This window comes from Tigriopus californicus, chromosome 9 (assembly GCF_007210705.1).
Source record: "Tigriopus californicus strain San Diego chromosome 9, Tcal_SD_v2.1, whole genome shotgun sequence".
NCBI classification, from domain to species: domain Eukaryota; kingdom Metazoa; phylum Arthropoda; class Copepoda; order Harpacticoida; family Harpacticidae; genus Tigriopus; species Tigriopus californicus.
The window spans coordinates 3371145-3394259 of record NC_081448.1 but is presented as its reverse complement, the minus strand read 5'-3'; the positions used below and the strand labels follow the sequence as shown (position 1 = coordinate 3394259).

At 45.9% G+C, this 23115-nt stretch overlaps 1 protein-coding gene across 5 annotated transcripts; it reads left to right on the top strand.

The window, feature by feature from the left end:
• The first annotated feature begins 1169 nt into the window (after positions 1-1169).
• On the top strand, positions 1170-16670 carry LOC131886949 (transcription factor GATA-5-like). Of its 5 annotated transcripts, none has more exons than XM_059235422.1 (7): positions 1170-1727; positions 4077-4384; positions 5917-6657; positions 7410-7555; positions 9888-10013; positions 14006-14356; positions 15706-16670. In XM_059235422.1, the coding sequence occupies exons 2-7, from the start codon at positions 4114-4116 to the stop codon at positions 15730-15732; spliced, it is 1662 nt and encodes a 553-aa protein (XP_059091405.1). In that variant the 5' UTR covers positions 1170-1727; positions 4077-4113; the 3' UTR covers positions 15733-16670. The 5 variants fall into 5 exon arrangements, with proteins under 5 accessions (XP_059091405.1, XP_059091406.1, XP_059091403.1 ...); XM_059235423.1 differs by having other exon boundaries at positions 5914-6657; positions 7413-7555; XM_059235420.1 differs by having other exon boundaries at positions 5914-6657.
• The last annotated feature ends 6445 nt before the right edge of the window (positions 16671-23115 follow it).

The window sequence follows — 23115 nt, the reverse complement described above, 5'->3', positions numbered from 1 at the left end:
CTGAGATGGAACCAGTTTGTTTTGTTGGCTCATTCATTGACGTTAATGAATACATTTTGAAAAAACATGAACCTTTAACCAAAGTCTTCATAGGAGAATAGTCAATTTGACGCGCTTTTTAAATCTCATTCCATTTTAGACATGCAGCTCAAACAAATGGGAATTTCATAAAACAAAGTCATTCCATTTGTTCTTGTTCGATTGTCAAGTTGAGATTTGATCGATTTCGATTTATCTGAAAAAGTTCCGTCATTGCCATTGTGTTTTTATCGATTTTTGTCTCTCGCAACCTCTCTTAGTTCAACTTCCGACTGGGCAAAAATGTAAATTCATTCAAGAAAGTAGCTTCTAAATTTCTTCAAGAATTGAAAAATGTAGCACAAGAATTTGAAAAAAAACTGCCTCGCTGACAGGCATTATCATTTTAATATCCCTCTATGTCACAAATAAAGACAAACTTAAAAAGTACTGAGTCAGTAAAAGCACGTCATGGCCTTCTTCATTTTCCATAACAATTGTAGGGTCATCATTATAATTTCCCCTCTTTTGCATCGCAGTGTTTTGCTTCATTTTATTTATGAACATTTCATTGATTCCAATCCCCTCATAATTCGGAGGATGTAAAATGCAAATATTCCGCTCAAAGGCATAAAAGCGCACGAATACAGGATGCACGTCATACACACCCTTTATCTCTCCGCCACCCTCGTGAATTTCCTCATCGTTCCGTTTCTTCGACCCTCGCGACCTCATCAACGGCCAAAAGGAGGCCCACTTGGCGTTAGCCCTCGAACACATGCTCTCCTTTTTTTTCGAGGCGTCAGCAGCCAGAGCGCCTCAGTCGTCGGTTCGTCGGCGTTATCCGAGCTTTTTCAGGTTTCAATGGACGACCCTCGTGAAGACGATCGAGCGGAGGGAGGACGCACGGCCTTCGGTTCACCGACTCCCCGACCAACGGGCGCCTTGGCTGACTGTGCCAACATGACAATGGCCCTCACGGTAAGTATGAATGTGTCTGTCCGGCTTGCCGACTTGGAGGACGTCGTCCGAAGCACCCTGAGGTGAACGAGGTTGTGCACACCCTGTGGAGTGTGGATCCGGACAGGGGCATTCGTGGGGTGGTAGCCATTGAATAGGCCTGGTGTCGGGCGCCGTCCTAGGGCGCGCTCTCTATGCTGATGATCCGTGCTCGTGTGAGTGAGTGTGTGGATGTGTTTCTGTCTCCTCGTCCCGGGTTGGACCTTGATGGGACGGCGGCTTGGTTTTCGGGTCGGTTTTTGGAATTTTTCAAAGTTCAAAGCAAAGAAACGACTATTCGTTCGAGTATTCTGTCTTCAATGCTACCAGTCCCAAAGCAGCCGGAGCTACTTGCTTTTGTGGTGCCAGAGTGTGAGTGAGTGAGTGAGTGTTGTCACAAGTAAACTTGAAAAGTGCTCCCTAAATCTGGTTATCTCTCCCACTAATTAAGTCGAGCCCAGTTAGAATTGGGAAGGTGATTCTCAAATCATTATGTATCAGTGTGTTTATCTGGTCAAACCACTACGAGTATCCCAACCCAAGATTCGGGTGCTCTGTCGTCTTTGAGTGCAATTCAAGATCTAAAAGTTGAAATCCCAATGCTTCACGATTTGATACGTTTATCAGTGGTGTCGTTCGCTTGTTCATAAATCTGGGACCAATCTTGTTGCATCAACTACTAATCCAATCCGGTTCCAACCAACCCATGAGTAAGTATGAGTGCAAATCGATCGAAATGTATCACTCACCTAGATTGCAGAATTGCCTTCCTTCACTTCGAGTTGCGAGAGATCTATCTCATTCTCATGTATTGCAAACATATTGGTGGGACATATTGTCGACTTTCCATCCAGATCTCACTTGATTGGTAGCCGTAAAACGTAAATTCCAAGAGCTGAAAGCTTCCGGTAATAAAGCGAAATTTCCCTCACCGTAAAGTGACAAATGTTTACTTGTCTTTGTTGACGTAGGAGCGAGCGTACGCTTTGATTTCGGGCTAAGTTTTTCAATCCTCCCGAAAGCCCCGAAATGAATTGTAAAGACACAAGTGTTTTCATACAGCAGTGAGGCATCCCATTCAAAGTGTAGAACACATCATCGAACCAAACCTTTGTGGATCAATTCACTAGTCAACAACTGAGGTGTGACCTTTTAGGCGAGGAAGGATGCTTGGTTTACATAAAGCTGGCTCAGTTCATTTCTCACTCATTTCAATTCAAGCATCTTGGGTGAAAGTGTCAAAATTACCATGTGCGAGTCTCCACAAAACATTTTCATACCTTCTAACTCATCTTGGAAATGAGAAACGCCTACTGTATATAAAAAATGAATGTCCGAACTTGTGGGCAGACAACAGAAGAACGAGTTGGTCCGAGTAGGGAAAAAATGATAAAAATGGCATGCTTATTTTTTTTTGCTGAGGCACGAGCCATTTCCATTAACTTGAGATGAAGAGATGCGAAACACTGAAAGAATGGAAATTTTTGGCACATCAATTTGAATGACTGGATCGAGGAGTGGTCCCTAAACAACCAAAGATCGGTTTAACCTTTCAATGCCAGTTTCTCATTTCAAATCTGAGAAGAAGGTCGAATTGTGTTGGTCCAAAATGTGGAAAAGGTACCACTTTAAAGTATGAAGTGCCATCGTTTGGCACGCAAACTGAGGGAAATTCATTCCTCTGTACTTATGGAGGCCGTGCATGTGCACATTGTAAATCTTCATGACTCGAACCCACCATTAAAAAACTTTCGAGAATGGTAGAGCACATCGTGAAACACTACCAACCAACCAGCCACTTCTTTCACTCGGTCGTAAGTAGTGTATACGTATGTAGAATGCTCCATATTCATGCTTTTAGAGTTATGATTGCCGCACAAGGTAGTTTTAGTACTACCAAGAGGCACGTAGAATCTGGTTCGTGTGGAGCATGATTTTTCCTCCGCAAGCTAACCATGACGACGATTCTGCCAAACACTTTAGCAATGGCAGAATGGAGCTTTTTTGGTGAGCTTTGGCAGCTGAAAATCGTCAATGTGTGCGCATAGACATGATAACATCTCTCATATACAGTGTATGTACTGACGTAGTACAGCACACCATAGGGTAAAGTACTGTATTTGGAGCAGCCAAAAGCAGGGTTACGAGGTAGTTGGAGCTGCCAGCGGAGTCGAAGTCGAAGTAGCTGTGATGGCAAAGTAGTAGTGGTGGTGGTGGTGGTAGTGGTGCTAGTGGTAGTGCTGCCTGTGAAGTGCTTGGGATGGTGTGGAAGCTTGACGACGAACGAACCCCAAAAAGAGATAGTAATCAAATGGCAGCAGCTCACAGCATCGTGAACGAACGAGAGGACGAGACAAGCTGGATGGCTGGATGGATGGATGGATGGATGGATGGATGGATGGATGGATAGAGGAGAATCAGAGAACTCTTCTTCGTCCATCTCTTTTCATTCCATGGCACTCAAAGTCCAAACCAGAGAATCTCAGCTCAGTTCGGCTCAGGGGGATTTGGAGTGAGGCCAAGAGCTTTCTTTCTTATTGGCAGAAAGAGAGGGAGAGAGACAGAGAGAGACAGAGTGAGACTCCTCGAGCTAGTTTGTGCGTGTGTGCGCCAGTGAGTGAGTGGAGCACAGTGCGAGATTTCCAGTTGTGGGACCTTCTCATCTTTCCAATAGAGCATGTACTAGTAGTATTAGTCGCTCTGCTACTGTGTATGCCGTGAAGTAAAAGGGGCTCTTGGAGTTCGAATGTTCCAGGGGAGGGGGATACACATCCTCGCCCTCTCATGTGAAAAAGGGGGGTCCTCTTAATTCCCTTCTAACCGTTAAATAATGACCCGCCTTTGTCATTCATCCCATCATCCGGGACTGGCTGCACCAATCATGCGACGACGTACATTTGCACTCTCGCGTCTAATTTCGAAAATGTCGGTCTGTCACGACAAGCGCAGAAATGGGAGGAGACCGCACGTCGTAAAATGTAGCCTACCTGTCCAATAGTAATCATGTGGCTCAATAAAGGGTGTCACCGCTGTTACCGTTCTCGTTCGTCTTGTTCCAGGATGCCGTGTGAAGAGTGAGGAGTGGTGGATCCCCCAATGATGACTATGGCACATCCAGCACCCGGAATGGTTGATTCGGGCCATCCGGCGACTCATCATGTGCATCATTCGGCGGCCAGGTCCTGGCCCACTTACATGGATCCATCGCGATATGTCGATCCGGGGCATCTCTTACCGGGAGCCGACCCCCAACTCGATTCCACGGGCAATGCGGCCGTGGCTGCCGCATCCTCATCTTTCTTTGCCACGCAAGAGGCCTCGCGATATTACCAAATGCATCAGGCCTACGAAAGTGCAGCTACCCAAGGTAGGGCATGAATACGAGCACAATTAGATGCTAGAGATAGGGCAAACATTCGGGGCATCAACCATTATGGGATTCCATTGAAAAGAGGTCTAGACCGTTATCCAGAATGCTGCTTCCTCAGAAGCTGGTCAGGCAACGGTGAAGATGACGAGGATGATGATGAGGGTGATCCGATCCATATCTTAAATGCTCATCAAAAATTAGAATGAACATTCTTCGAGAGTGCATCACCGTTTGGCCTGTCTGCGGTCAGGCATGTGCCTTTGATGGTGTTCATAAAATTACTCAAGAGCCAGTGGAAAAAAATGTGGAAATACTTATCTGAGAGTGAGAACATGCTCCCTTATCCTGTTGAACATCTAGTTTACGCAGATGCGAATATTTCTTGGTTGGAAATTCAGGTGCATTTGCAAAATCTTCGGCTCTTTCAAGTTGGGTAGACGATGCCTTTCATGCTACTTGAAAGCATGTGGCAGCTGTCGGTGTCTGTTCAGAGAGATGATGGGTTGTTCAGACAATTCAATTCAAGACACGAGACTCCTGAGAGTTAAACCCCTCTTTTCAAGAAAATAAAAGGGCTCAACAAGAGGAAAAAATTGGGCTGGAATTTGGAAGAAAGAGGGAGAACAAAAAGCCTTGGAAAAAAAATCTAGGTTTGGGGTTGAATGTGTTCGCGAGTCGCCTTGCGGCTAAACGCTTGATGACGTTGCTTCAGTCCGTGATGAACACTCATTACATTACTTTTGTGTCATCATCATCATCAACATCATTCTCAACTTGTTGTTTTCAAGTTCTTTCATGCAAGATAAAGGTGGTTTCAAAATCAACTCGGGGCAACTTGTCTTCAAAGGCTGATCATCTTGGAGCTCCGTGTTCACGTGTCCCTCGTTACGGATCGAGTGAATGGCTTTGTGTGTGTGAATGTGTGTGTCTTACGTTTAATTCGCTTTACATACGACTTTACCAAGGAGATTGTGTGAACTCAGTCTGACTAACGGAGTTTCCGTGGTAATCAGTAGGTAAGAGAAGAGCCAGAAAGACACACACAGCCATCACCACAGTCATCGACTATATACCTGTACTGTACTACCTTAGACAAAGAGGGAGGCCAGGTCTCATCTTGAAAGTTTTCGCGACGCCAAAGTCATTGTTCGGCGTAAATGGAATTAATTTGTTTCCTACCCTTCAAAAGGGCTCACCCCGGGCTACCGAGAGGCTTCTTCCTCTTGTTAGAGTGGTGTGAGAGCCCTGTGGTCACCTCCAGAACCAATGGGAGGCACAGAATTTCATGGTGAGCAATTACCAAGACCCCAAGTCAGACGAGCACTTGCTCTTTGATTACATGCCACGCGGGTGAACGTGAACTAAACTGCACACAACAGTGAGGAGGAGAGGGAGAGGGAGTGAGGGGTGCAGCAGCATGTAGGCATGAAAATTTCCATTAACAAATTACAAAACAATGGAGTGTCGCTCACCACACGCTTTCTTAGTACCCACGGCCACTCTTAGAGATATTTGGTTTGTTCCAGCAGCTCGGATGTCCATGTACCGCCCTCATTGGATGCCTGGAGCGGGCTCACAGGTATCTGTCGAAGGAGCAAGTTGGTCTTCGCCGACTCGAACCGCCCCCACTCCTCCTTCGTCAGCGTCCAATCTTCACCATCCCGGAGGAGCCTCCACCCCGGGTCACTACACCAGTTCAACAACACCTCTACCTCCCAGTCCGGCCAAGGACTCTATCCCAAAGAGTGACTATGAACATGTCTCCCATCAACAACAACAACAGCAACAACAGCTACAACAGCAGCAGCAACAACAACAGCAGCCTCCACCTCACGCCTTGTCAGAGTCTGATTGTGACCAAGAAAACAAACCCCAGCTCTTGGAGCAACAAACTGGCGCCAATGCCAATGAGTCATCGTCCAAATCCTCTGATTACCTCCAATCGCCCAATGCTCTCCATCCAGTCGACTACCATTCCCATCACCTTTCATCACATCCGGGCTATCCGACAACACATCCGGGCTCTTATGGGCAACACGGACACCCCGGTCTGACGCCATCCGGGCTGAGTGGTTCCAGTCACGGAGGGGTGATAGGATCGGCCGGTTCCGGACTCGTGGGCACAGATTTGAGTCCATTTGGCACTTTTCCTTCCTCAAGATCATCGTCTTCCGGGATGATGAACAGCCCTGGCAGTAGCAATGGAGGTGGGGGCGGCGGAGGCGGGGGCAGTAACTCCAAAGGCGGGAAAAACAAACGACCCAACGCTGGTAAGTGTTTGGTGATTACTTAACGTAACAAAGCTACGTCATTCCTATCGTTTGCGACCGTGTCATGAAGATGAACAATAATAGTAGGAAGCTCTCCTCTTCAAGGGTTTCAAGTCACAAGAAAGAGGTGATGAAAAGCCCATAATCCAAAGAAAGGGGCGAAATAGATGAGGGACACACACTCAGCTCCCCTCGCAAGATCTGTACGAGTACACACCAGACCTGTCTTGGGCTGTGGCTGTCAGCTTGAAGCAATTTCAAATGTTTTGAGAAACTTCACCACAATTAGACTCGCATTTCAACACACAATTAGTTATCACCTCCTAAAGAAACACGTAAAAAACGCCCCTCGTTTTCCTTCCCGATTTCAATGCACAAAAACGAGCGTCAGTGTGACAGAAGTACTTCTAACTTGTATGTAGCAATAGTAGTAGTACCAGCAGCAACTACATTTGTTACCCTCTTCCGAAAGAGACCAATCTCCATCGAATAGGCGAGCTGGAATTGTCACCTTTTGCGGATTAGTCCCATCGTTTTTCCATTTCCATGCACCACATAATGGTTGCAAGCAATGGACTTAAGATAGCCGTCAGAGATAAGAAGCTTGGCAGAGTCCGAATTCTTTTTTCACCATACTCTCTTTTGACACCTCGGAATGCATGCACATGTACTCTACGTACGTAGAGCACTCGAACATGGTCGTGAATTCTTCCCTCATACGATATGGTATATGAAGCTTCGTTTTCTTCCAGAAGGACGCGAGTGTGTCAACTGCGCAGCTACGTCCACACCCCTATGGAGGCGTGACGGAAATGGTCACTACCTCTGTAATGCCTGTGGGCTCTACTACAAAATGAATGGGACGAACCGTCCTCTCGTCAAGCCAAAGCGAAAAATGGTAAGTGCTCACAAGGCATGGAACTCGCCGATATATCTGTCCACAGTCTACACGTTCTCTGAGCACAGCTCTAGCGCCATCACACTCTCCGACCATAAATCTTTCAATCTAATGACTTCACTGCATTGGTTTCCACGATGTGATATCTATTTCCATGAGTAATTGATATTGATGATCGTTTCAAGTCTGATGTAAAATACCCGCTCCCGATCGTTTGTCGAACAACCAAGATCGAGCGAGGTAGCCAGATTGCCGGATGGATGGAATTCATTCTGTCTAGGCCTCGGGCCAAGAAAGTTCAATTTGCAAACGGTACCACTTCAATTGGGAATCTATTTTATAGCTGATTGGAAGAGGTAGACATGTGGTTGGCCGGTGGTTGTGGGTATCTTGGATGCTCTGCTAGTTGGCCATAGCCGCCTTCCATGATGAATGGTATCGTCGACGAGCCCAATCGCTTTTAATTTAGGTTTAGAGCACATGAATACCATAGGGAGGAGATAAGTGGTGGTTGAGGATTGGACAAATGGCGCGTTTGGTCTCCAACAAGTTGGTGAAGTGTCTTTGACAAACAAGACTTTTCACTTGACCAGGGTCCACCCCGAATAGGCCTGAGTTCGTGCATCCCGGTTTTAAAGACTTTTAGCTAGATATATATACACTGTATTGTACAGCTTTAATTTTTGTGGCCAAATATTGCAGTCAAAAAATGTGGCGAGGAGCAGGGTTTTAATTCGTTTTCAAAGACACCTTGCACCATTAACCTTGCATACTGGTCTATAGGACTGTACTCACATGTACAAAGGTAACAATCTTGAACGTTGGGCGACGAAAAGTGGGCCCAGTTTGGTTGGGAACGGGTTTCGGTAGCCGTCCAAACCGGTTCCCTGACCACTCTTGATTGTACAACAATTGCATTGATCGAATTCGACTCCGACTACTTGTGATGCTGGAAGTCAGCTCAGAATGGGCATAAAACTGTCAAAATCCCTTGCTCTTTCCAATTGCCAGACCTTTTGTCAACACGATATCATGATCATCATCACGATGGCGATGGTGGTAGCGATGTTGATGATGAGACGCCAGCCACTCATCAATTTTTAGAACCAAGATTCTTATCGACCAAATCCTACGTCGACCCAACAACGAACTCTACATAGGGAACGCGTGCCTTCGGTGCAGCTGTCGTAGTTAGGCATTTTAGAAACCTCCTTAATTGAACTTTCATCAGCTCTTGGCACTCTCGATTCGGACCTGAAATAAAATATGCGATTCGTTAGGACTACTCCTACTTGAACGAGTATCTCTATCTCTCTACCTACCCAACTAACCTGGAAAGAACATCTGCCCAAGACATCAAAGCCTCATCTAATAATGAGGGAGAAATAGCCAACGATCCCCCTCCCAAAGTTTAGGGGCCACTTCGACAATTTATTGAACTCTTTCCAATCTTAGACGGCACAGAGTTCATTGTCAGGGATTGGACAGAGAGACAAGGCGAAAACTGTGTCATCTGCTCCGGATTTCAATGAGAAAGGAAGTCTTACGGGCCGTAATGATGGCTAGAATGACGACAACGACGAGCAAGAGGAGGCGGAGGAGAAGGAGGAGGGGGCACGGAGATCCACTGACATCAATTGTTTTAGGAGATCTTATCACTACCAATCCCTGGATTTGTCCCATCAGTTAATCTTTAAACAATGGCCTCAAAGAGTCTCGTAAGCAGATTTGAGAGCGATGGACACTTTCTTCGCCAATCGACCGGAATATTCCCAATACGAACCCAACCTAATTACTCGGAATAACCCCCCCCCCCTCTCCTACATACGAACAATACGGTAGACAACTAGCGCTTTCTGAACCCATGCATAGGAGGTCTTGGTTATGGACAATGAGATCAAATTTTATGGCATGTCATAGAGGCAAATATGGAGAGTCCGCAAGCTCTGTGCAGAGATATTGCTTAATGACATAAAATATTTATCAGTGGTGACTTGCAATCCGTACATTCGAACATGCATACCAAGGTCTTGTTTCGAAAATGGTTTGCAAAATTCCAGCCATCAATCAATGGCCAGGGATTCGAACAATTGCGATTTGCTTGACGAACATTGAGAACATGAGAATCCCGCGTCTTGGTTGCAAACCCAACCTTTTTATCTTTGGCGTCTTGAGGTACGAGAATTATCTTTTTGGGAGTTCTTTTGCACCCCTCGGGGTCCGTTAGCTGTCGTTCCGAGAGGCTTGTTCAGCTCTAAATGACTCCATTATGGAGTGAGACCTAATCTGAAGGCTCGATCTGAATTGTATCTATTTGTTTCTTTATCTTCAGAATACCCAACGACGTCAGGGAACTCAATGTTCGAATTGCAATACCACCACTACCACTCTTTGGAGGAGAAATGGCACTGGAGAACCCGTATGCAATGCCTGTGGACTCTACTACAAGCTACACGGGGTAAGAATCCCGCCCTTTATCCCTTGTCTTCTACTACTACCCTCCTTGTAAATCGACAAGTCCTTCAAACCAATTAGACTAGGTCAGCTGATCATTGGGGAGATTGCTCTCAGGGTGACGCATATTCATAAAGATTGATACATTGAGTTGGCTTTACCCACTGTTATTTATGAGCTTCGGAGCCCAAGCCTCTGAGAACGAACGGACGAACAAACGGACGGACCTTCGTGTCCAAAAGGAGAATAGTCCCTGTAATTATGGTCTTTGCACTCTCTTTGATCACCTGTTTTACATACTTACATACACAATACGTGTACACCTAGACCATGCATGCGCACCTGTACAATTGAACTCCCAAGCTTTCCGGAGGAGACTCTCCGTTACATGTGCACTGTTCAGTAGATTGGTTGTGGCCGTCGTCCACATTCGTCTATCCATTATTGGCCCAGAGATCTTCCTCAGGTGGGGTCAATCTCGGCCGTCTCCTATGTAAATACAGTTCATTAGAAGGCCATCAATCGAGAGTGCCAAATTCTGAAAAGGTGATAGATAAATGATCCTCATATGAAAAGAAAAGTGAGAGGCGACAAAGCACCCACCTCAGGTGTATCAAGCCGTATACAAGTAGTCAAGAGCAATCTACGAGTACTCAGACCAGACATCTTCAACGGAACCGGGCATGAACCGGTATTCTTTGAGCCTAGCCCCGCTTTGGCTTCCACAGTTTTAAAACTTGATTTTTTCGCCAGGTTAGCATTTTTTACCCAATCGTTAGCTTCTTAAGTAACGTTGGTTTTCGCCACCACCTAACTAGCTTACTTAAGTAAATTTTAGCTACTCGTCTGTCCTGTATTGCAACTGTCGTACAGCACTGTTACAAACCATCCTCATGCCACAGATGTCCAGTCAGCCTCAATTATTTTTCTCGAGCAGAGCAACTTTTATAAATGAACCTGCTTCTACATGGGGCTCTTTTGAAGCCGACGAAAGACCCGCAGGTCCTCTTCTTCTGCCTTGTTTGATCGACTTCCAAATGTGGATAAGAGCTCGCACACATACGTTCACCCACCCAAACGGGCAGCCAGTTAGCTCATGGTAGAGATGATATCATAATTCAACGAAGAAGTGTTTGACATTCAAGAAGTCTGAGCGGTTTCTACTTAGACAGAAGCACTTCTCGAAAACCTAGCCGTACTGTATGTATTTACCTGCCTATTGAGCCGAGCCTTGAACCAAGTCTGAATGAAGCGAATCCCTAGTGTCTCTCGACGAACTTACATGTGGCCTGTTGGATGGACAATGAATTTATGACATCATTTTAAAAGTTGCTTTTTGTCCACATTGTCTCGTTCGCTCCTGTCTCTCTCTCCAGAACACAACGTGGTCGGTCGTATTGGTTGTTGTTGCTGTTGTTGTTGTCGTTATAGCTTGCGTTGTAGAAGACACGAGTTGGGGCAAAAATGGCATTCTTCAGCACTCAAACAGCTGACAAAGACAATGCCAAGCATTTTCCATCTTGACGTGGTTCTTGGGGTGGCTGGAGACACGAATAGTTTGGAGCATTCATGGTCCAAGTTGAGACGTGTAATACTTCGGTGTTGTTATAGGTATACTTGGTTAATTTTACAAAGCTAACTCTAAGCATCCAGTCATGAATGTTGTTCCCGGCTCGTTTCATAAGGTCAAACACCATGCATTCCATGATCTCTCAAGGAGCGAGGAGTCGGTCGACCGTCGGTGGATGGTGGATGGTACTCGTAAATGGTGGAGGGTGGCCAAACAATGCAACAAAACGCTCAATAATTAGTAAATACCAGATCGACAGACGCATGCCGTGAACCTAATACCAAGAGGATGATATCAAACTGACCCCATGGCCGTTCTGATAATGAATCAAAGGATGAGACAGCAATCATGAGTCAAGCCTTTTTTCTCAATCATGGTCCTACTGCGCGTCGACCGGCTCCTTCTTCCAATTCTTCCTCGAGCCACTCCGAAGAGGCACTATGTAATCCTACTGACAGTTCATTTATAGTGTATAACCTTTCTGAGCGAGGCAACAGTCTCACATTCTTGAGTCTCCTTTGATCTTTCCCTAAGAAGTTGTTCTCTTGATTTGCCTTGAAACGAGCCGAAAATGGATCTAATTGCCAATGATCGGAAAAGTACAAGTAGCTGCACTCCTTTTTCTGCTTAAAAAGTGAACCAATCGACCATGGCCGTACCATTTGATTTTCAAGTTCACATATTTTCCGGCCCAACTTTGGTGAACAATTAGGACGCATATTCTGGCATGGATTGTCGTATCATTTGTCAGCGGGTTTTGCACTCTACGTAGTGAAATGGGGATTATTTTGCCTGTTCAGTGATTGAGGGCCGCTTGGAAGGAATTTACTTATCTCTGACAAGAATCTTGGAAACACTCGGCGTTTCACTTCGCACACCGCAAAAGACGTTTATTCTCAAAAAGTGACCTAACGATGATGATGATTTAACCCAAGAGGGTTCTCCCTCTCTCTCTCTCTCTCTCTCTCTCTCTCTCTCTCTCTCTCTCTCTCTCTCTCTCGCTCTCTCTCTCTCTCGATTAGCTCGCTTGATTCCCGTTGAATCGTCCAACGAACAGTCAGTTAACAGTCACAACACACGGAGAAAGACCCATCCAAGATCCAAGCTAGTCTTGAGGAGCAAAAAATCGAGATTCGGGCACTTCAATCTCGAGTGCCCTCTTCATAAAACGACCCGGCTAATTCACTTCAAGTTTACTCCTCAAACCAGAAGATGATCATGGCGATGAGGAGCAAGTTTTTCTGGCTAGGCTCTCTATCAAAATGGATCGACCACAACTACTTTGAGATCTGGCCAACCTTGAGAACCTTCTCCCTCCCTTCTTTCCTCTTGTTCGAAGTAAAAATCAATATTACGAGAGCTCTCTCTGTCTCCCTCACTCTCTCGCTCATTTGTTAGTCAAGTTCATGACTTACGGTAATTGATATTCTCCTACCTACTATTGTATAGCTAGCTAGCCAGCCGCCTTCTTCACTGGATTGGGATTCATTTCGGAGGCAAAAAATGAGGCCAAAACGATTTCGTTTTAATGAATTGCAAGCCCACGTGCTTCTCCTCGATGAAAGGAGTGTCTCGAGGTAAACACGAGGTCTTCTCACTCAAACTGGTCGGACGGACCGTTGATTCTTTGACTACTTAGGACTCCAAAGATCCATGCTTCTGTATTCCTACAGTAAGCATGCCTTGTTCTTCGCTCTTCGAGAGGCCCAGTTAGCTTGGCTTTGGTGTTTCCCTCTAGCCTCAAGTTTCACCCTTTCGTATTATGAAGTCTAGGGCGTGTCCCAGTTGTCTTCGCGTGAGGAAAAATGAGAAATCCTAATTGTCTGCTGAACTTTTGCTCCAAGCCATTTTTAAATGGGCAAAAAAGGTCACTCGTCGACCGTCGCTCGTTCCATATACGACGTTGTACGCGTATGTATGATTAAGACAACTTTCTAAGTAGGCGATTTTCATTACTGCATGGATCGGATTCTCCGATCGGGTTGGTTGGCTTGTCTGTTCATAAGGGCTGAGGCCCTACTACGTACAGTCGACAAGATTTGATAATCATGGTTAGAGCATCATCAAGATGATATGTTCATAGATGAAGCATCATCTCTGAATCTCATCGGGGCAGATGGAGAAGATGATAGGCGCAAGATTGGGGCTGCTAAGAGCAGAGATAGAATCTCATCACCGTCAAGATCAGTTCACTTGCCAGCTACCGGACTTCTCGATCCGATGGCGTTGGGCAGGCCCATTTAGGCCCCACGTGGGCCGCTGAGGCCTTGGAGACGTGGGCTGGCAACGCCAGCAGAGATCACAAAGATACATAGATGCGATAAACGCCAGCAAATTTGGCATGAGGAAGATTTCAATGGCTAGGATATGGTGATTAATGGTCAGTTCATCTTCTTGTACAACGTACCCTTTTTTTCCTTTTGCAGACGTCGAGACCGATCTCCATGAAAAAAGAGAATATCCAATCTCGGAACCGGAAACTTTCGGCCAAAGCTCGGAAAAAGCATACCAGTTTCGCTCCCGTGGCCGATATGTTGAAGCCCTTCGAGAAAATGTACGGTTATGCGGGTATGGCTGCGGCCGCGGGAATGGGGGGCATGTCATCCTATTACATGCCCCCCACCCATCCGGCCGTGTCGTGCGGGTCCATCCCACATTCGATGCATTCGGGTCCGTCTGTGGCCAATTCGCCTCAGTTTGGCGCTGGAATGCACATGATGGCCGCAGCTAGCTCGGCAGCCCTCGGGGGCTTCGGGGCCTCCTCCCTCAATGGCATGGTAAGTGCTTGATTCTTATTGTCCCCTTCTCCAGAGGAGAAAAGAGGAAAAAATTCCAATCTGAAGACCTGTCAGGTCAGATCGCCACTTCTTGACATGACTCCATTTTTCTGAACGTGAAGGGAAACGTCGATTTTCATTAAGCTCACGAGCCAAGGGTTCAAAAGGCCAAACGATTCTCGGCTACTGGCCCTCATGTCAACTTCGTACCTTCGTACGGTAGAGCATCGCATCGTGTCGTGGAGACTCTGGCCTCACGTTCAAAGAACGACGAGATGGATCGAGGTCTCCCCATGCAGCTTTGCAGTAAAAGCACAATCAATATCACTGCTGGAAGCTGAGAAGCCGAATAGGTTAGTTACCACCAGGCCACCACCTCGACGAGTCCAGCTCTCTCCTTGCAGCCAATACAAAATACAACCACTGTCTACGTAGGTATGGTTGTTATAGTAAACGAACGGGCGGTGTGAGCACAAATTCAAAAAAAGGTGGGTGGTCACACTCGACTCCAACAGTCAGGCAGATAAAAAGGCAGACTTTCAGTAGATGTTGGGTTCATCATGGAATTGTGTTTGTCGTTTACCATTGCTACTACATGGGGCAACGCCCTACCGAGTTCATGTTTGATGTCGATCCGCACCCCAAGCAATGCTACTATTGGAAACTATTGGACGTTGAATATGGACGGAAAGGAAGTAGGAACGCTCCTTGTAGCCCTCCAATGCAAACGTGACCATAGTCATACTTAAAATATTGAGGTATTGTCCCTAACTAGATCAATTTGCCACCCCTCCCATGATTGAGAAACTTGGTTCAAGCCTCCTTGGTCCTCAATTAGTAGGTAGAAAACCCGCCTCAGAGTCAGAGACCGCAATGGCCTAGCCTACATTGTGGCAAATTTCCCACCGAGGTCAATTGACAGTGGCTCAGTGTATCAGGTTTCATTGGAAAAAATGAAGAGAATTCCTGAAAATTCTTCCGCTCCAAATGACCGAGCCCCCTTGCTCCCTCCTTGTGCCTTCTTCTACCTTGAAACAATTTTCTCAATTTTCTTGGCCATCGCTTCTTGTGAAAAGAATCGGGAAGAAGACCTTTGTCATAGGATTTTTCTTTGCCTCTGCCTTCGTTTGTTTCTCAAGAGCTTTGGGAAACAGAATCCAGAGATAAGAACGAACGAACGAAGGGGGGAGTGAGTGAGATGATCACAAGTAGGGCGTGTGTATGAGGCAAGGAGGCGGAGGAGAAGAAGAAGGAGGAGGAGGTGTACTACATACAATCACTACATGTCTATGAACACGTTTTCTTCTTATGAAGAAATTTACCTTTTCTTCTTCTTGGATGTTTTGCAGGCAAATTGGAGGGCGGACTACTCTTGACAGGCGGGTAGCCACACGATAGACAACGATGAACAACTTTTACTTCGTCACCCACATCACCACCACCAACAACAACAACAACTGCAACAACAACTGCAGCAACAACTACAACAACAACCCCAACAACAACATCTACTCCTTGGGTCTCCATGCAATCATCCTCGCTCCGATTGACTATTCATGCGGAAAAGTACAAAATTACAGTGCTCTCATTGATGTGTGTTCTTGAGGTGAATGTGTGAGAAACAGATCCTCCCCCCACCCCCCCGAAAAGTCCAGCCACTCTTCTCCACCACACTATTTGCTTTTGATCTCAACCAACCAACCAACATACCAACCACCTACCAACCATCGAACGGGTTTCATCTCTCACTTTCTGAGTCAGGCTCAAATCAATGAAACCATGGACACACAAGATCTCTTTTGAACCCATTCGATATTTGGAAAAAAAGCTGTGGTGATGAATCCGAATTCGTCTTCTGTTGGTTTTCATGGCCAACTCGTATTCAAACAGTTATTACTACTCCTACTACTCCTACTCTCTTATCCTCATCATTTGTGCTAAGGCGATGATCATCATGAGAATGGTTATGACTCTCATCATTGCGATTATTATCTGCAACGCCACTAGCACCATCTTCACCTTCACCAATCACCAAATACTAGAAACATCGTAGTGGTGTCGTTCGTTCCACAAGTGCTCACTCTCTCGCTCGTTCGCTCTTCACCGAATTGTGCTTGGTGCTCACGTCGACAATGGTGATGTTGATAATAAAGGCAGTTCTCATTGTGCAAGTGACTCTTGGCGACTTCATGGACCAAAGAACAGATGTTTCCAAGCAATAATCTATCTCCAAATGCAAGACAACGACGACACACGCGAAGAGCAAGACGACCAATAAAAGCGATCAAAAATATATATACCCACACACACACACACACACAATTGAATGCCGCTATATTTTATTCATTGATCCTTATCGCTCTTGCCACCGATCTCTTCAAGCAAGTTGTAGTATTGATATTTAAGATGCCGAAGCAAGAGGACTATTTAATACATGACACTAAGATATATGATGAAATATTAGAGTGAGAAGTGCACATAACTCCCATCCATGCCCGTGAAGTCTGAAATACAAGACCTCTGAACCGGATCCGATCCATTCCGTCGTCAATTCTTGAGGTCCAATCGACCACGAAAAAAGTCACAGAGCTTCGAGACCATTGACGAAGATTGGCTTTGGGGAGGTTTATGAAAGCCGAGTATGTTTTGGGGGAGATTCCTTTTCACCTGCTCGAGTACACTTTGGTCTGGATTGTTGGTTGCTAGCTTGACTGGATGGATGGATGGATGGTTGAATGGTGTGGGGGCATCCATTGTTGTGGCTCTTCAAAATGTGTTTATACAACGGATTATGAATGGTTGTCAGTTGGTCAAAGGAGATCAGTTTTCCCGTGAAATGGGCATCATGCTCCTCATGTTATCTTCACTGGGAGTACATTATGTACCCAAACTATTTGAAGGAGACGTGACGCGTGGTATGAGGTGACTAAAAGATCTCAAAAAAAAACGGCTGACCGGCGCTCAAAAAAGCATACACACACACACACACAAACCATAGTGGGCAATGCTCGTCTAGACGGGTGTTTGCACCTTCCATTATTTGCAGAGAAGGATTCCTCACGGCAGAAAATTGCAGGGTTAGCCTGTTCAAAGCGGACCTCGATGGATGCAGGCAGGTTTCTCAGGGAGGATGGATACTTTTCGCCCATGTTCTGTCAGTTCAGGGCTTCTTGATGGCTAACCACGAAATGGTTTGGTGTACTAGATGCAGTTTCATCGCCTCATTCCATAATTGGTCAAACGGTCAAAACGAACATGCTCGTTCAAGCCTTTTTGCTCATCGGGAGATCGGGAGCGATTTATTCCAGAAACCAGTTTACGTGCGAAGAAAGTGACGATGGCTGAACAAGAACCATTTATCTATGTAATTTGTTTTTGATCAGATCGGATGGAGAGTACAATTAAGCCACATGCATATAAAGATAAAGACCTCATGGACACAAAGGCCACCAACCCATGTCCTTGCGCAAAAAATGTCCAGTTTTGTTTTGATCCTAATAACCCTTTACAAAAAACACACTCTCCAATTCCAAGCTGGTGCTCGGCTATTATTCAATATTCCAAGCCAGGAGACCAAACAACGAGCAATGACAAAACAACTGGAGGAGGGCGGACTCTAAATTGATTTCATTGTGACGTCACTCGAATTGTCGCACACTCACTCACTCACTCACTCACTCGCTCGCTCGCTCGCTTATGACCATCCTGTGTGTGATGTGAGGAGCACAATTGAACGAGGGGAAAAGCCACTTACTGGATCCATTTTTGCTTTGCTCGGTAGTCCGTGTTTCAGCCCAGCGTATGTGTGTGTGTGTCAGTGAGTGCATATGAGAGTAGTACGTGTGTTTGTTCCTAAGACCTCCATGGGTAAGACGAGTATTGAGAATGGACGGGGACGACAACGACAACGACGACGACGACGACGACGACGACTACGAAGAACTCTGGCCCCAAAGGAAGGGCCAAGAGGAAGGAGAAGGAGAAGGCGGAGGAGGAGGAGGAGGTAATCACTATTCACTGTTCACATTTGGAGCTAGCCAAGACCGTCGTTTGTCGTTGGAGCTCTCGGAGTCCATCGTCCGCCATCTATTCGTCCGTTCGTTGTTGGCTAGCTGGCTGGCCAACTGCTTGTCGCCTGGTTTTTTTCCCCTTATATGCCCGGACTCCTTATCTCCGCCTCCCATCTATTGATATCACAATGCCATTGCAGAAAAGCTGTGGACACTTTTGGCCCTGGACGAGGAAGGCAAAGGAAGAAATTGTTGGAAACCGAGAAAAGCTCCATGCATTCGAAGTGTCTGCAGTATGTTGTACACATATTGAATGTAGGTACGCGTACGTATGGTATTTGTGGAGCTTTTTATAGAGCATGATTGGTGGATGGTATCTCAGGAATGCGATCTGCACTGATCACAAAAGAGGCCTAATTGTTTGACATGACGGAGATCAGTCCGATGGAGATTGGGAATCCGTGCCAACAATTAGTAGGGCCTTCTCTCACATTCAAAGAGCATCATCGTTGGGGTGGCAACGAGAGGAGTCCGAGAGCATCGTCGACTCGGTTGCTTTCCTCGGTTTATAGGATCCAATTCCCAGGATGATTGACACTTTTCCCCGGGCTCCAATGGAAAAGATCAGTTTTTGGCCGTCAAAAAGTAAATTAAGACGTGTGTCGCCCGTTGATTGCACACTTTTTTTCCGGGATTCTCAATCTGCTTGTCATTTCCCATTTCAGCACACTTGCTACAACATCAATTCCACTTATACCACCACTGCTGAGAAAAGGAAACATGTATGTACACACTCCTAAAGCGGAAAGTCTGAAAGGCTGGGCACACAATAGAAAGCCAAGGTTCTTTTCTACCTACATCAACCTGTCCTACTCCCAAAAGAGAACCTCAGGTTGAGAACGGATACTTAACAGTGAGTTTATCTTGCCTAACTATTGTGGCCAGAGTCACTAGAAAAAAACATGATGGGCTGGGTCCATCTAACAATAAAAAATAATTTTCTCGAGAAGACATAATTTCTCCCGCTGAGCAAGTCATCTCCTGTCAATCACATTGGCTTTTGCCTGGTTGGGCACGCTTGGTTGTCGTCGCCACCATCACCAATCTCCACTCTCTCCAACCAGGCATCTAACCATCCAACCATCCCGGATTGGATTGTCAGACACAACCATCATCTCGGGGTGAACCCAATTGGCTCCATTCATTCATAAGAAAAGTTCGTCGTCTAATCTGGCATCGCTCATCGCTCATCGCTAATCACAAAATCACAAACTCACAAAATCACAAACAACCCCTAGTTTCAAAGCGTTCTTCTTGTGGGGAACCTGGAGACCTGTTTCCACTTTCCGTGTCCAATTTTAGGATGTGATTCATGTTGGGAGTAGGGTTGATTGTGAATCTCTGAAGGTTGGTTTTCGGGGTCTGTTTGAGTGCTTGAGATGAAAGACAAATGGAGAGAGGTTGGTTAAGAAAAGCCCAAGAAGCGAAGAGGATGATGATGATGACTTGGGACTTTTTCTCTGATTGGCTTTGAGCAATGAGATCAGTTCAGAACAACATTCACAGACAGACCTCTCATTGTGGCTCAGTGGCCTCCTTCAATAGGTCGTTTTCGTGTTCGACTGAGGCTCTGGCTTCGTCTTTGCCGTGGTCGTCTCCTTCGGTGGCGGTTCACCGGGTCTGAACTTCATTGTCATTTCATTCAGACTTGATTATAACAGTTGGGGTCATCGCAGCTGGTTCTAAACGTCGATGGGCCACAAATTTTTGGGCCCCGTCATCTACTGTATTGGAAGGCAATGATGTATGAAATAGGTCTCTTTTCGACCGGACCAGAAGCTGAACTTCAAACCATGAATGCCTCCATCACAGGGAGCGAAAAAAAAAACCCATGAAGTTTATTCTAACGAGAAGCGAGGACGTGGCTCCACTCAAGAATCGTCGGGACCGAATGAAGAGAAGTTTGGCTCCATTTCACGGACAGCATCACCATTGTGAGGTAATTCACCAAGTATTTGACTATTTATTGCCCCTTGGATTTTCGGACAGCCGCCTAGGTGAATGAGTCCGCTAAGCTCTTGATTCCATCCTAAATAATAGCACCATCGAAAGATCGTAATGCTTTTATTGAACCTCGTTTCAAATCGAGTACGTACGTACAGCACAGCCCACGGGCCAATCCACCAACCATTCAACCAACCCACCGATTCAGACTCTTGACGGATTGCAGGACCGGCATGGAAAGCAACTAACCGAGCCGGCAAAAAGCTTGCTTTAAACCTCCCTTCGCTTTATCTAGCCAAAAACATTTTTATAACAATCAAACTCCCGTCCGCTTCTATCGACGTTGGATCTTTACTTCCTAAACCACGAAAAAGGTCTGAATAGCTTGATGATCACTTAACTTGAGCGAGTTGCCACCATGACAATGGTTCAATACTTGAGATGTGGATGGAATTTTTGAAACGGAAGGATTTTGAAATGAGCTCTCCAGAGAAACGAACTTGTCGGAGACATTCCAGTGATTTGACTGCAATGTCCGAAAGTGATGTATGAGCGTGGCACGTGAGTTTCTTTTATTGCGGATGGATTCTTCGAATGTCTCCAGGAATCCGCTCCCCTCACACGTTGTCCGCAATTTAGGGACAGTAAAATTGGAGTGGAGCCCCATTGGAATTAGCCCTCGAGCTCATTGAAGTAGTCCATGAGTCAGTTTCGCCATCCCGACTGAAGACACCACGGAAACTACGTTTGACAAAGAGGTGAGACATTCTTCGGATCCAGGAACCATCCATCGCGTATCTGATTCAGCTTTTTCTGCCTATGCATTCCGCGTCCAAGGGAGACGATGATTCCCTTGAGTTATTGACGCGTCCAGCCATTCCTAGATGAGAGGAACTGGAGGAACTTGATCCTCCTGGAATTTAGGAGATTGAGAGCCATCCATTTAAGCCGTCCTCCGTCCGAGCAAGTACTACCTCTTCTACGGCAATGATTGGAAAGCTTTGACCAGGATTTAAAAGGCGTAGACGAGGACCATGGGCAAACGAACGACGAGAACGAGCTTCTTGAACACCACGACGAGAAATAATGGCATTGTAATCCCTTGGACAATGGTCACTCCGAGAGATGGCGAGTCAGAAGTCACCAATGAGAAAAGGGTGAGAAAATGGTCCAGGGTGTCTTTTTCCAGATTTTTAAATCTAATACGCTATGGCGGTGAGAGAGGCTATTTTGCAATGATGATTTTAATACGCATATCTGGAACACTGCCTTGGCATGATTGCATAAAGATAAAGGATATACACATTCAATACTTGAGAGAGCGTTGTCGGCAGCCCTGACGATTGGACCAGAATACCATTTCGAGAAAAAGGGAATTCAAGTTGACAAGTGTAATGGATAAGAATAATAAGCTTCGGATGCGTGCGTACGGACCCACCCCAATGTCGGGGGAACGGGTTAAATTGCTCTCCAACATTCTTAGGATCTACAACTGTGTACGTACTACGTAGTCATACTAGTCGACTGTACAAGTAGCTCCAGAGTTGATACGGCTAAGCGGGTCTAAATCTCCCCATGTGGATAGAGATTCAAAATATTTTGACATCTCCAATTACATACTGAGCGGGAGGAGAGCGAGTCACTCATTGCCATACATCTTCGCCATTTCAAGTCACAATGCCAGCCACAATTCTCATCGCATGACCCGAGTTACTCCATCCCAGATAGATCCGTGCCATGAACCAATGAAATGCCATCCAAATACCAAAAACCTGTCCGAATGCCCATCCATATTAAGGAGAGTAATAACCAGGATTCGCTCGCTATTGGCTCGGACAATATAGAGCTCGGTTTGTTATGGCGGAACCAAGGAGACTTGACTTGCAACTGGCCTTCTCCTCGCTCCCATCTACCTTACTCAGCCAAGAGGATGGTGGTAAGCCTGGTGGTGACTTGTGAGGAAACGAGCCAACAATTCTAGTAAATCAGACATAATTGTGACGTGTAATGTCCGGCCCCCTGCCTCGATATGAATTGTCTTCTCAAATGATGTGAGCAAAGTTTGGAAGTTTGGAAGTTTGGATTTCTGCCTTAAAGGGCAATACACCCACCGGTCGGAGACGCGCCAGAGAGCGTACGTAGACCGTATGTAGAGCCCGCCATTTTAAGTCTCAGTTGGACAAACGCTGAAATGGAGAAATAACCATGTCGTGTTCCGAGGTAATCATCATAGATTTGACTTTTGAGAGCTTTAAGAGATTAGGATCGAAACTGCAAGGAGAGGAGAAGAAAAATCTTAAGAGCAGCACATGAGATCAGTTATTAAATCTCATTGCAATGAAACGAGTGAGTGAGTGTGCCCAGCCCTGCTTAAGCCGGCCACAAACCAGATTAACCCAGCGTTGCAATGCATTCATAACTTTCCAACCCGGGGAAAATATGATCTTCTCGAGCCACAACAGAAAAACGCCATCCCCATCATGGAAAGTGCAACGGGCTAATGAAAAGAGCCTTCGCATATCTCCTCTCACTGACTGGGCCCACTGAATTAAATATCTCGGAGTTATCATCCATCCAACCAAAATCACGCAAGACAAGGAGTTTTTCACAAAAGAAGGGTTCCCCGGTTTTATGGGGAAGGAGACTTGTCGCTCTCGTCCTCCCGAATCTAAATGTTCGTTGTGGTCTACTAATACCATCCAGGTTTGGACCATTACAACTTGGTCCACCGTTGGTGCTGTTTTA

Excerpts from the sequence above, each read along its gene's own strand:
- LOC131886949 (XM_059235420.1), top strand. The coding sequence starts at position 4,114 with ATGATGACTATGGCACATCCAGCACCCGGAATGGTTGATTCGGGCCAT. Across the intron at positions 7,556-9,887 it reads TCAAGCCAAAGCGAAAAATG|AATACCCAACGACGTCAGGG; the intron begins GTAAGTGCTCAC and ends CTTTATCTTCAG. Across the intron at positions 14,357-15,705 it reads CCTCCTCCCTCAATGGCATG|GCAAATTGGAGGGCGGACTA; the intron begins GTAAGTGCTTGA and ends GATGTTTTGCAG.